The 14,067-nt window shown below is 40.1% G+C and overlaps 1 protein-coding gene across 9 annotated transcripts in view; it reads left to right on the forward strand.

Annotated features, from left to right (window-relative positions):
• The first annotated feature begins 17 nt into the window (after window positions 1-17).
• The window catches only part of SKIC3 (SKI3 subunit of superkiller complex), a 49,359-nt gene continuing 35,309 nt past the window's right edge, over window positions 18-14,067 (forward strand). Inside the window, exons 1-11 of one of the 9 annotated variants that reach the window (XR_012671073.1) lie at window positions 18-77; window positions 368-478; window positions 1,412-1,509; window positions 2,004-2,147; window positions 3,779-3,870; window positions 4,539-4,614; window positions 5,983-6,123; window positions 8,025-8,123; window positions 8,219-8,327; window positions 10,131-10,271; window positions 11,965-12,066. Coding sequence is in view for 8 of the 9 variants with exons in the window: in XM_075138284.1 (XP_074994385.1) it covers window positions 1,420-1,509; window positions 2,004-2,147; window positions 3,779-3,870; window positions 4,539-4,614; window positions 5,983-6,123; window positions 8,025-8,123; window positions 8,219-8,327; window positions 10,131-10,271; window positions 11,965-12,066 (994 nt within the window). In the remaining variant the exon portion in view is untranslated. Of the gene's footprint in view, window positions 105-170; window positions 192-367; window positions 479-1,411; window positions 1,510-2,003; window positions 2,148-3,778; window positions 3,871-4,538; window positions 4,615-4,887; window positions 5,033-5,728; window positions 5,845-5,982; window positions 6,124-8,024; window positions 8,124-8,218; window positions 8,328-10,130; window positions 10,272-11,964; window positions 12,067-14,067 lie in introns of those variants that run through there. The other 8 variants (XM_075138284.1, XM_075138279.1, XM_075138282.1 and 5 more) reach the window with 8 other exon arrangements.

Genomic DNA, 14,067 nt, shown 5'->3' on the forward strand with positions numbered 1-14,067 from the left:
GCTGAGCGGGGAGAGTCGCTACGCTGACGTGTGCGGGGAGTGCGCATGCGCGCGGGCGGCGGCGGCGGCGGGTGGCGGTGCGGTGGAGGGGCTGGCGGGTGGAGGTGAGGCGGCGGGCCCGGCGGCGGGTGGCAGCCCTGGCCTCCGTATCTTCTCCCGCCGCGAAGGCTGGCGGCCCGGCCTGCGGCGGGGCGAGCGGCCGCGCTCGGAGGGCCTGCCGGCGCGGAGCCGCTTCCCCACGCGGGCCGCGGGCCCCGGGCCCCGTCGGCGGCCCGGCCTGGGCGCCCCTCGCTCCGGCGCAGGGCTGCGGAGCCGACCTCCTCCGGGGAGCCCGGTTGGGCTGACGTGGTGTCTCTTTTCTCTGCAGGTGAAAATGGAGCTCAGGCTCGGGAAGGTCAGCGGGGGCGTGTGTTTGTGATGGTCGAGGAGTCTGTGCCCTGTTAGGAAGCAAATATATCTCCAGGAGCTGTTGAGCAATGTAAGTTTGACAGATTAATTTATTTTTTTTTAGGCTCCGAGGGAATATTTGAAATCCGCCCTCCTCATTTGTCCTTTCGTTACTAATTTCTCTGAAGACCCTTCGTCCACTCTTTATCTTTCGCTCTTCAGCTGCTAGAAGTTTTTTTTTTCTTTAGCTTGTGACTTTTTCAGTCTCTTTCAGTGCCTGCACCAGCAGTGTTGTTTCTCAGCCTCATCCCATTAGGCAGTTTTGACTGTGGTGTTTCTAAAGTTGATTTGAGGCAAAATGTTTACCACACACATCAGAATAGGGCATGATTATGTCAGACTTCAAAAGCGTGAATGCCTCTTTGATGTGTCCTTAAATGCTTATTCTTTTTCGCTACACAGCAGTAGTCGGAAGCAGGGCCTGCCTAAGCGGGTGTGAAGGGAGGGCGTTGTGGCCCACCTTGAACATAAGTGACAGGCTGGCCATGGTACTGCTGTCAATAGCACGCAAGAAAACCTCTGGTCTTTGGGAACCCTTGAGCACTCGTCCAGTGCAATATGCCTCTTAAGCACAGCTCACTGCTTAGTAATTCCACTTTTAAAAGAAACTATGTGCAGGGTGTCTTTCTAGGAGTCTAACTATGGTGACTGTCATGTAACACCTCTCCTCCTATTTAAATTTCGTTCTGGGGTAGCTGCTTTGTATCGTTTAACTGTTTGGAATATTGAGTTAATCCTGCGTTGGAGCTAAGCATAAGTAACTAATTTAACCATTAATATTTAACCGTTATAGTATTAACCATATTATTTGTTTCAGCAATTTTTAGTGCTGTATGCATTTTGGCATATTGCACTATATTTCTGTGTTTAAAATGCTCTCTGTGCAATTACAGTAGGATATAAACAATGTTTTGAGGTCAGTATATCTTTTTATAAGAACTGACTGTATGTCCTTTTTACTCAGCAGCCACAATGTCAAATAAGGAGGTGAAGGCAGCATTAAAGAGTGCTAGGGATGCAATACGAAATAAAGAATATAAGGAAGCCTTGAAACATTGCAAGGTAATTAATTTTTTACTTGGAAGTTAATATTTTTTTGCATGTTTTGTTTGCTGCTCCCATGCCTCTACAGCTGTATAGTAATGCAGAATGTGGAGTATCTTATTGACGTAATAGCTGAGATTGATTTTCAGATTTAACTTCATTGGTGTTCGTGTTAGTTGCCCCCAGGTAAACCTGTATTCCCCTTCCCTTTTGCATATGCTTATGTGTGGCAATAAGAATACTAAGTCTAGAACGATAGTGATAAAATCGATTTCTAATCCAGACCTCGCCAGGAGTGCTTTAATTGCTGAGCTAGAGATATGGTTACTGGCAGAACAGTTCAGATATAAAGTATTCTCTGGCATAAAAAGCTGAAGTTATTAATCTTAGCCTTTTCCTAAATAGGAGTTAACTTCTAATATTACCATACAGAATAATTCACCAATGATAAACTCATGGATCTATAAAATGCATTTCATTCATCAGTTTCACTTAAAATTGTGTATTTCTAGGCAGTCTTGAAGCAAGAAAAAAATAACTACAATGCTTGGGTATTTATTGGCCTGGCAGCTGCTGAGTTAGAGCAGCCTGATCAGGCCAAAGGAGCATATAAGAAGGCTATTGAACTTGAACCAAACCAGTTACTGGCATGGCAGGTACGTGACTGTCCAGATTCGCTTTTTCTTTCTCTGAAAAGTGTCACTATGGAGTTAAATATGGGAGCAAAGCAGAGTTGAGACTTGCATCATGTTTTCTTGAGGCCCTTATTTTTACTGAAGCTTCGGAGTAGCTGAGGTTCGTATTATTTGTGTGTCCAAAGTAAAGCGTTGGGTGGTTGCCTGTGTATAACACAGGGAACTTTAGTTCCAGTATATTTAAGTTTGTACTTGTGTAGGCTAGAGAGCAGTGAAACATGCAAGGGAGAACAGGAATTGAAACAGATACAGTAAATTTGTCCAATTTCCATGCTTGTAGCTCAAGAAACATTTGACAATGCTGCTGTCATAGGAGAGGAAATGTTTTATTTAGTAGTTTATTTTTCCAGCTTCCAGCATCAAGTGGATTGTTACTGAATTTTTTTTGTTACTTGAAAACAATAGTATACATTTAAAATACCTATGTGCTGGGTGGTGTGTGCAACACAATCTATAACAATATATAGTTAAAACATACAGTTGTGTTATTTGGAGACCTGTGAAGCATAAGGTTGCATATTAGGTCTGTCCCTCAGATACCAACAATCGATGTTTTTCTAAGCTAGTAAGGTTATGAGTATTTTCATATATAAATAGCTTTTTAAAGTATCACTGTGCCTGATTTCAAATTACATTGTTATTTCCTCAGTTTTGCAATCAGATTCTGACTTTCTGTTATTATACAAGACAGTATGATACTTGGATATAGATTTTTTTATCATATCACGTAATGTGCAGACAAGATTATGTAATATATACAGGTTTCAAGTAGTTGTTGGTATTGGTTAAGTGTCGTGGTTTAACCCCAGCTGGCAGCTCAGCCCCACCCAGCCGCTCGCTCACTGCCCCTCGTGGAATGGGGGAGAGAATCAGAAGAGTAAAAGTGAGAAAACTCGTGGGTTGAGATAAAGACACTTTAACAGGGAAAGCAAAAGCTGCGCACGCAAGCAAAGCAAAACAAGGGATTCATTCACCACTTCCCATTGGCAGGCAGGTGTTCAGCCATCCCCAGGAAAGCAGGGCTCCATCACGCCTAATGGTGACTTGGGAAGACAAACGCCATCACTCCGAACGTCCCCCCCTTCCTTCTTCTTCCCCCAGCTTTATGTGCTGAGCATGGCGCCATACGGTCTGGGATACCCCTTTGGTCAGTTGGGGTCAGCTGTCCCAGCCGTGTCCCCTCCCAGCTCCTTGTGCCCCCCCAGCCTCTCGCTGGTGGGGTGGGGTGAGGAGCAGAAAAGGCCTTGACGCTGTGTACGCACTGCTCAGCAGGAATGAAACATCCCTGGGTTATCAACACTGTTTCCAGCACAAATCCAAAACGTAGCCCCATACCATGAAGAAAATTAACTCTATTCCAGCCAAAACCAGCACATTAAGAAAGTGAGAAAACCTTTTAATTTAGAAAAGTAGATTCATAAGGCTGTACAGAAGTACCAACATAGATTCTGCTCAGAGATTAATACATTACTAAACACTTGACCCCACTGAAGGCAATGAAATAATTTTTGTAGGCAGTACTTGCAGTATTCTCCTAACACATCACTGTTGACATCAAATGTTACTTATTTTTTATCTTTTTTTTTTTAAAGGGATTAGCAAATTTATATGAGAAATCCAACCAAACAGATGTCAAAGGAGACTTAGCAGATGTGTACCAAAAGCTCTTGGAACTCTATGAAAGGTAAAGAATATTGAATACCATAATTCAGTCTAACATTTCCGGTTCAGTGAATGCCATTGCTCATACATAGGGTAGTCTGCAAGTTTATTTTTTTTAAACCCTTGTCACATCAGTGGGGTTAAGCACTTGTTACTAAGGTTTTCTGTACCTGTATAAGGATTCTTGATCCTGTCCCTTTTGATAGGGCAAAAACTCTTGGAGTAATTGTACTTGAGGTTAGTAGTTTAGAGAATTCTAACGTTACCCTGTGTCCTCTGTCTAAACTCACTGCCTTGAAGCATTTGGCTTTGATAGTTCATTGTCTGCATTAATAAGTAAGCTTATTTTTCTCTGCTTCTAAGATCACAGAATATATGTCATCTGATTCATATAGGTGCAGTTCTAAACAAATCTAAGTCTCAGCTGTCACTGTAGGTGACTGGAGTGTTTGATTTGTTCCTTAATTTGAAAGTTGTTCAAAAAGAAAAGCACAATCCCTTAAAGTAATTTTTTTTAACTCAGTTACAGCAGCAATGAGTAAAACTTTTAGGGCAATCTGTAGTATTTATTCTAAATATTTGTTTGGCAGCTGAACCTACTAAAAAATTATTTGTCAGAATTAGAAAAATGTTACACTATTTTATGGAAAACTTAACTTGTTTGTGTGGGATTTTCTTCGTCCTTTGTAGTGGTGACAAGCAGAAATGGTGTGATGTATGTAACAAGCTTGTGGAACTATATCATCAAGAAAAGAAATATTTAGAGGTGGGTTGACTACTTTACTTTCCGTCTTCTGATCAAATGGGAATCTCTTGTTAGAGCTAGCTACTTTTCATCAAGGAATCCCCAATTTTTTGGGCCACAGACCACTTAAATTCTCGTTGTGGACCACTACCAGGAGGAACTGATTTTAACTATATTCCTGTCTTTTCCACTGTGTAAGACTTGGATGCCATCCGTTAAACTGACAAAACTTGACAAACAGTATTAGTATACAGGCTGAAAGGGTGCAACTTCATTTTTTTGCTTTATTTGTAGGAGTCAAGCATGATCCCAAACGCACATTTATATGCAGTATGTGCGAGTCAGGTGTCCTTTGCCTAGCTTGGCCCGTTATAGGTATCTGATTAGCCTTTCACTGGTGTGGTGATCCTGGACTGTCCCTGATATTTCATGCCAGAGGGTAAGGTGGAATTTGTATGCAGCCCGAACACGATTGCCTGTGGCTTACGTACCGCATTCCATATGTAATGATAAGGACATGCAAAGCTGCTCCAGGGCAACCGCAAGCTTCAGCCCTCCCAAAGTCTGTGTCAGCATGACCATTGCAGAAATAGTCATGGCTCTGGTCAGCTCACCACGAGGTGGAGCTGTTAAATGCCTTAATGGTTCAACAGTAACATTGCCTATAGTCTCTGTAGTAATGTTAGAGGATACATATTTTTGCTGTTATGTGTTCTCTTTAAAAAGGTTGCTTTCTTACAAGGTGGTGCATGGTCTTACTCCATGTCATCTTCTCTCCTTTCCTCCAACAATGGAAGATGAAAAATTTTACATATCACTTAGCATCAGGCTCAAGACTATTAATTAGTTCCAAAGCCTCTTTGTATACCAGTTTCTGAAACTAAATTCAATGTTAATAGTTTAGCATATGAAGGCAGACTTGCTCTGTGTGCAACAGGAAACCACAAATGAGGCTTCAGGGTCCTATTTTCTCTTTTCCATTTCTGTTGATTTTTCCACACTGGAATTTCAACATGTACTGCTGCTGTTCTTCTGTTTCTGTTCGTAGTGCTGTAGATCCAACAAGGCTTCCATTTTTTCTTCAGAGTTTATCGGAGGACTGTTTAGGTCTATTTTTACTGTTGATTTCCTCCAGGAGCCAGAGTCAGAATTCATACTCTTGATGTTACCTCCCTTATTTACTGTACCTTGGAAGGTGGAGAGGTCCCACACAATGCTTTGGGACTTGTTATTGCTTTGATCAGAAAGTAGGTAAATCTGGATCATTACTTCAAACGTTACTCTGTTGTCTACCTTAGTGTGGTAGAGTTGACCGTAGTTGGAAAGCTTGTCTCAGACCTCCGGTTCTTTAAGGAGTGACAGCACGGCTCATTTGTTTCCTCTTGACAGGTGGCTGAAACATGGCAGAAACTGATACAAAGGAAACAGGAGGAAGGTGCAGAAAAGGCAGAGCTGCATCAACTTTGGAAGAAGATGATCCAGTTACTGAAAGACAGTGCACAAAACCAGGATAATAAGACTGAGCAGTCGGTAATGTTTCTCACTCCTACTCTTCTAGATACATATATGCGCAGTGCAGCTAGACTTCAAATGAAGCCTTAAAAACCATACAAATCTTGTGACTGCTTGTCTCATTAATGTGCAGTAGTACTAAACTTCTCAGGAAAAGGTGGGTGATTTTACCTTCTGACAGAAACTGAGGGTGCAGCAGCCTGTGATGGGCCTTAGGTGGAATAAGGCACCTAAATCCAAGTAGTCGTCCTGGAACTCCTTCATTAACTGCCTCCTAAGTTCTGCAGGAGTCCAAGTTTGCACTGTAACACAGTGATGCATTGTTCTACCTCTGCATGTTATGAGAAGTATCACTCATAAGCATTGTTCAAAAGCTTTGACAGTCTAGAATGTAGATGTTCTTCAAAACAGGAAACTCCCTCCCGCTTTCTCCCCAGGGTGAAAGGTAGCTTTGCACTGTTTCTCCTTTTCTTTGTACATGGTGCTTATCCTAGATAGCAATGTTTGGCTTCAAATTTTCCTTTCTCCTGTAGAAGCTCTCACTTCTTAGGAGAATGTCAAAGGTAATTGGAGCAAGCGGAATGATCATGAATTATACTGATCCTGTGTTCTCTATGGCCAAAGTTAATTTTGTTTTATCTGATTTATCTGTTCTTGCAAGATGAACCTCATTCAACAGGAAGGGTGGAAATTTCCCATCACCAGTCTGCTTGATAGCAGTGCTCCAGAAGGCTGGAAAATACAAATTGAAATAATTTGAGACAGGAGAAAATTGAATCTGGATCTCTACTTCTTGAGAAGGCAAATGCTCTAACTTATGAGCTATGATAGAAAAGAGGTGGTGCAGGCAGCCGGGCTTTCTTTTTTGGGGACAAGGAGTTTAAAAAGGAAGAATATTGCATAAATATCAGGAATGGGTTTCACATGCAGATCTACAGTTTACTTCACTGCGTTTCTGAGTAAAGTATCTGAACCTGGAAGGCTGTGGCATTGAAGGCAGCATCCTGTTCAGTATTTTACTTGTGACAAACTGTGGGCAACGTTTTGTTTAGCATGCTTTATTGGTAGCCTGCACTCTGTGGTGCCTGTGTTCTCCCATGGATAAGTCTAGTCTAGATTTCTAGACTAGAGCAGGGGGGAGGGCTGACAGCTAACTGTAAAGGATAGTAACCTAGGTTTGTGGTACCAAGTCCTTCTTTGGACTGGGATTAGGTATGAAGAAGAATCTCTGTTCTTACAAATTTTGCCTTCCTTGTACCCCTCTTACGTGATGAAACAGTACATAGCTGCTTCCTCTTGTATTAGACAGTTAACATGGTTTGGATCCTGTTTGAGTACTACTTCATGGTAAGGAACTTGCTCTGTGACTTGCTCTGTTCACAGTACTAGTGTGAACTTAATGAGTAGGATCCAGATAATAACATATAACTGTCCACTTAGCTATGGAAGGGCTGGAAGGCATGTCCTATGAGGAGCAGCTAAGGACTTTGGGCTTGTCTAGTTTGGAGAAAAGGAGGCTGAGGAGCGACCTCAGTGGTCTCTGCATCTTCCTGAGGAGGGGACGTGGAGAGGGAGGTGCTGAGCTCTTCTCCCTGGGATCCAGGGACAGGAGCATGGGAATGGTTCACAGCTGCATCATGGGAGGGTCAGACTTGACATTAGGAAGCATTTCTTTACCGAGAGGATGGTCAAACCCTGGAACAGGCCTCCCAGAGAGGTGGTCGATGCCCCAAGCTGTCGGTGTTCAAGAGGCATTTGGTCAATGCCCTTAATAACATGCTTTAACTTTTGGTCAACCCTGAAGTGGTCAGGCAGGTGGACTAGATGATTGTTGTAGGTCTCTTCCAACTGAACTATTCAGTGAAGATAACATTTTCCTAGAGTCTGTGTTGCACACTCCTAATTATTTCTTATTTCAGCTTTTGACTGCGTTTGAACATGCCATGAACTCTGCTGACACTGTACCTGGTGAAGACCACCAAAATCTTTACAAGGACTTTATTCAGTGCTTGTCAAAAGTAAGATTATGTTAATCTATCTTCATCAGTGAATAGATGTATTATTCCACCTCTGATAATTCACACAAATAACTACTTATTTTTTTCTTTTCAAGTGTCCTCATGAAACAGCTAGGTTGGAGAAGGCCTGTAATGATATGATGGCTTTGTATCCTACTGTGAGTTATCCTTTAGAAGTACTTTGCTTGCACTTTATTCAATTAGGTGAGTAGGATGGGTTTAGACATTTTTGGGGCTTAAAAGATCTCTTTTATAGTTAGTTTTGTGGCAATCTTTTTACAAGTTTTTACCCTTCATGACCCAATACAAGTGCACTATTTACTTTTATGTTATAGTTCTGCCTGTCTGGAAATGGAAAATGTTTGGTCCTATGCTTTGCTATTTCCTAGTTCTGTAACTGAGTGGTGACTGTAAATTGGCAAAAAACTTCTGTGAGTTAAGTCCAACTCTGGCAACATAAAAAGTCCCAAAGAACAAATGCCTTACAAAACTCGAAAGCAGCTTCTCCAGATAAATGAAGATTAGCTTCTTAAGCTTAGAAGAGGGAGTGGAGAACATTAACCAGTGGTCTAAGACTGAGATGGGCTCCACTTAGGTTATTCTTGATACAGAAGATCTCTCTTGGTGAAAAAAACAAACAAATATTTGTGAAACTTTCTTCAAAAGAATGCCTGGTGAATAGGGAGTAAACAGATCTGTTTAGATATTTGTTCTAAGTGGAAAAGGAGAATCTCTGAGGGGAACAAACCAAATGCTGTGTGTTCAATAGTGCAGGGATCTGAAAACATACAACTGCTATTTTCAGTGGTTCACATTGCAGTAGTGTTGGACACTTTCTCAGCATTTTCAAAGATAACTACTAAATTTTGGTTTTTCATTTTATTGTTCAAGGCATCAGAAGTTGATTTTACTTCTTTTTAAAACAAGGAAAGAAGATCAGGAAAAAAAACCCTCTGGTTTTTATAAAGAGAAATAACTTTCAGCTTAGGTAGAAGAATGCCTTTTCCAGTTTTGAAGGTAGGCTTCGTGGAGTGCCATAGCAACATAAAACAAGAGAGAATTTTTCACTTTGATTTGAAAGGATGAAGACAAATGAGGCCCAGACTCTCATTTCCACATGAGAATGCTTTACAGTTCGGAGAAACATGCAGAAACTAATTTCCAAAGGAAAAGGAGCATCTGGTTGGCGCAGTTCTTATATGCCAGTGCTGTCACCATCCCACAGCCATCTTGGGGTGAGGAAGATGGTGTTTAGGTTTTAGTAAGGCTGTTTGTGTATATCTGAGTCATTCCAACCATGTCATAGTCTTTCACGCCCCAATCTTGCGGGCTTTTAACTTGGATGCGTTATTAGTCACCTTTACCAAATGCAAATCAAAGGCAACCTTTATGTCAAACGAGTCCATAATTTTTTAAAGAAAACAATACTTCAAAGGCTGTTGCCGCAAGTCACAACAGTTGCTTTAAGCAAGGACTGCCAAGTCTACAATCACAGCTAAACATAGGTGTAAAACGTTAGTGGCATCAGTTAAAATTAAGCCAAGACATTAAATTACGTGGTTTCACAGCAAGACTGTTCCAGCAAACTCATCACAGCAAATTTGTAGGTACACAAGGCCTGCTTTGGAAGGAAATGATTGTGAATTATTTGAGGCAGATTTTGACATGTGGGCATTCAGCTGGGCTTACATGAAAGGCATATGAAGGAATTAGTTTTTATTAATAAAGGAAGTATACCTGCAGTAATTTAACATGAGTGGTTAAAAATTCAAGTTTCAAACTGACAGTTTATTTTGTTTGGTGGTACTGGGTGTTTAGATTCCTGCTTGGTTTTTGGGTTTGGTTTGGGGGTGGAGGGTGATAAGTATGTAGTACCTTTGGAAAAAAATTTAGTTAATAAATTCATTACTTTGAGGATAAGGGTCATATTTATGTAAATAAGGTATGCTGTTGTATATTTTTTTTTAAATCTAAAACTCTATAAAATATTTCTTTTTCTGAAACTAGGTACTTTGTCGGAAGAGGCCCTGCACTGTTTTTCTAGGCTTTTGGAGATGGATGCAAGTAGTGGTCCAGGCATCATTGGATTTGGTATAAAATGCCTGCAAGAAAAGAAATACAAGGAGGCTGTTAAGAGTCTTACTGAAGGTAAATGTGTAATATGAGCTATACGTGCTCTATAACTTGAACACCAGCTAGTTTATGCTGGATATTTTGGGAATGTTATACTTGTGTAGTACTTTGCCAGTTCTAAGACCAGCTAGATTTTAAAAGAATACTCAACACTTTCTCTGACTGGGGATTGAATTTTTTTTAAATATACCTTTAAATATAACATCTCTGAAGTCTATCCTTGCTGTTATAGTCAGCTCTGTAGTATTTTAGTGTGATCAACTTTAAACTTCTATTTAATCTGACTGTTATTGGGGAAATACCTAGATGAAGTAGTAAATACAGCAATAGCAATTAATGAAGGAATGTGGAATTTATAAGGTAAAATATAATGCAGCTCCTCTAATCTAATCACCGCATTTCTATACCTGAACAAAAATGACTTCCATTTAAAGTTATATCATTTTAAGACCACTTTAACACTTACATTAGGTAAACACTTATACTGGGTATCTAAAGAGAAATATCGGAGGATTTTTTTTTTTGCAGTAGCCAGAATTGCTGAAGAGTTGACTTTTACTAGTCTGTGATTATCTTGCTTGTATTGAAATGGCAAAGTTCTTCAAAAATTATTCATAAATATATTAGTGGAAAATTAAGACTCTCCACTCTCACTGTGCTGGGCACGGATAATAAAAAATTTCTTATTGAGAAAGCTGGGTAAATAAACATTTGGGATCTAAGCAATCAGGAGTCAGTCAGGCTATGCTGTGCTATCCTGCATCCTTTCACCCAGAAAGATTGTTTAGAAAAAGACTGTTTCTGAAATTGGATTTCGGAATATTTTACAATATTCTACAGTAGCTTGCCCACAATGAAATAACATGTCTTGCCTAAAATCTGAAATAAAAATTTCAGGTTCTTAAGAGGAAAAAGTCTTCCATGGAATGCAAATTCGTCTGGCTTAAATGGCCATTGGATGTTTTGACAAAACACACATTCTGGTTTTGACAAAAGATACATCTCCCAGATAGTTTTATTTATTTATTTTTACTTTTACGTGAAATGCTCTGCCTGTGAAGGGGAGAATGCAAAGGGCAAGGCTCTTGGTATCAGCAGAAATGTATAAAGCTTGGAAATCATGTCTTTCCCAGTAAGCCAAGTGTTTGCATTTTAGGCATTGAAGCTTCAAGGCATTATTTAGTAGCAATCTCTCTTTCTCTCTCTCTCTCCCCCCCCCCCGCCCCCAAATTCAGTTTTATTGCTGAAGCTTTTAAGGCAAGTTTATCAGGAAGTTTCAGTGAAACACTCTTGCTGTCTTGAAGTTCTATAGGCCTTTTCTGGCTTCTAGGAAAAACTTTATAAAGCAATCTACAGGCTGCTGCTGTAAATGTCTGATCAAAGTAAAGGACTCTTTTCGAAACAAAAGTGCACCTCAAGCCAGTGTTGTGTATTTCCTCACTTTTTCCCCTTTTTCTTTAATGTTACATGCAAAATTAAGCCTAATAAAAGCTTACATGCTTCTTAGTCTTTGCCTTACTGCATGGAGGCCTGTATGCATAAAACAGTTTAAATAAGACTCAAAGAATAAATTAACTGCAAGTCTTATTATCTGATTCATAACATGTTTTTGATGCTATTATATGGCAATACAGCATCTGCCAGCTACAGTGTCTTTGCAGCCCTAAGCAACTTTTTTTAGTGCCTTTTTTAACTCTTCTCTTATTAGGTTTGCAGAAGACTAGCCAATGTCCAGCAGCATGGCATTATTTGGCAGAGGCACAGATGAAGATTCACAAACACAGGGACGCTGTCCTGTCCTGCAATCAAGGTAACTGCCTGTTAATTGAAAGAGCAACTGAAGGGGTATGCCACTTTATGTACTCCAGCCAATGTTGTGTTTGCATGGTAGGTCTGAGTTAGCAGCAAAGTCCTTTGCTTTTTGCAGTCTCATGGCTTGTGCTGGTGTCCCCTGCTTCTCTGGGTTTGTGACAGCTGAAAAGCACCTTGTGCTGCTTAGTCTCAGGAAAAGAGAAAATAATTAGCTAATCAGATCCAGAAAGCTGTCAGATGGTTAATATTTAGAAGGTTTGCACGTTCTGATGTTTTTCTTCAGCTGGTGGTTGACCAGCTACACCAAACAGCAGATAATTACCTGAAACCACAAGCGTAGGTATCACAAATTTTTAGTCTGGTAGACTTCATATTTAGACTTAAAAGATAAAATTTTAATCAAGTTAGTGTAAAATGCAGAAATGTTGCGTAGTACAACTGACTGCATCTTAAGAAACCTCACTGAGTGTAAATCTTCATCTGTGCTAGCTGGGAATGAGGGCAGTTATTACGATCTAGTGATGCATATCTAATCTGAACAGAGCCATTATCTGATGATTATAAATGAAGGGGCAGCCAAAGTAGACTCTTTTCCTGACAGGGACAAATGCAATGAAAAACTTCTCAAGAAACACTTGGAGAGGTAAAAGTATGCAGACCTGGCTAAACAGTCATGGGCAATTATTAAAAGCAAGGGGAAGTACTTGCCAGCAAGGGAGATTCAAGAGGCCTATAAATTTGGGTGGAGGAAATATGAAAATAGAACAAAATAGGTAAAAAGAAATTCATTGCAGAAAGCATGAAAATGAGGTGATTCTTTTCCCATCTGTGTTCAGTGTGGAAGAGCTCAGGGTGACTTCTACACCATGACACTTCTTTTCAGGGGATTCATCAAACAACTTGTCTGTGATGATAGCATTAACAGAAAAATTAGCATTAAGAAACTATGAGATATCGACCTAGGAATTGACCAAGGAACATAAAGATGAAATTGCTGAAGTACTAAGGGTTTTATGTAATTGCTTGCTTAAACTGTCTTCGCACCCAAATGCTTGGAGTAGATAGCGTGACCCTAACTTTTTAAAAAGGGTTCTAGGAAAGATCAGAGAAACCACCAAGTCTGATATTTTTAGTGGTTGAATTAGTTAAAACTGAAGAACAGAGTTAGGGAATTTATGTAGAAAAATTATTCTGGGGGATAGACAGCATGGCTTTTGTAAAGTAAAGTCGCTTTTTTAGAACTCCTTGAAGGAGTTTACGAGCACATAGATAAGGGAGGTGTGATGTAGTCTTCTCTGATTTCCAGGTGGTAGTTGATAACATATCTTACAAGACTGCTAAGGAAACTAGGCAGCCTTGGGTTAAGAAGTAGAGTTGTAGCATCGAGTGTTTTTTGTCAGTTTTAAATAAGTGAAAACCTAGAGCACAGTATAGCAATAATGTTAGTTTTCAGGCTGGAAGGAGGTGTCCCTGACATTTTCACCAATACCTGTGTTGTTCATCCTCTTTTCTAGTCCTTTATGAATGTTGAGTAATAAGGTTATAAAGTTTGCTGCTATTCAAAGCAGACTGCAAAACTCTGAAAAGAGATTACCAGGGTGAATAACTAGGTGTTAAAATAATGAATAAAATTCCATAGTCTCAAATGCAAAGTCATGAGTTGTGGGAAGAAATGCTCCCACAAAGCTATCCTACAGTCTTGTTGAGGTAGAGAGAAGAATGGTCCTCATTTTGTATGAAAAAATAGGACTGTTTCTTTCCCTTTCTATGCTTTACATGCAAGTCAAATATTAGGAATAACAGAGAAGGGAATGGTTAATGAAACAGAGCACCAACAAGCAGTTGCTTTAAGGACTTTGCATGGTGAAAGTGTGTGCAGTTCTGGTACCCATCCACCCCTTCTCAAAAAGAAAATAATAGTACAAATTAATAGACTAGTACTAAGGTTGATCAAATGTATGGAAAATGCAGCATATGAGAACAAATAAATAGCCTGTAA

Source organism: Calonectris borealis, chromosome Z (genome assembly GCF_964195595.1).
Source record: "Calonectris borealis chromosome Z, bCalBor7.hap1.2, whole genome shotgun sequence".
Classification (NCBI taxonomy): Eukaryota; Metazoa; Chordata; class Aves; order Procellariiformes; family Procellariidae; genus Calonectris; species Calonectris borealis.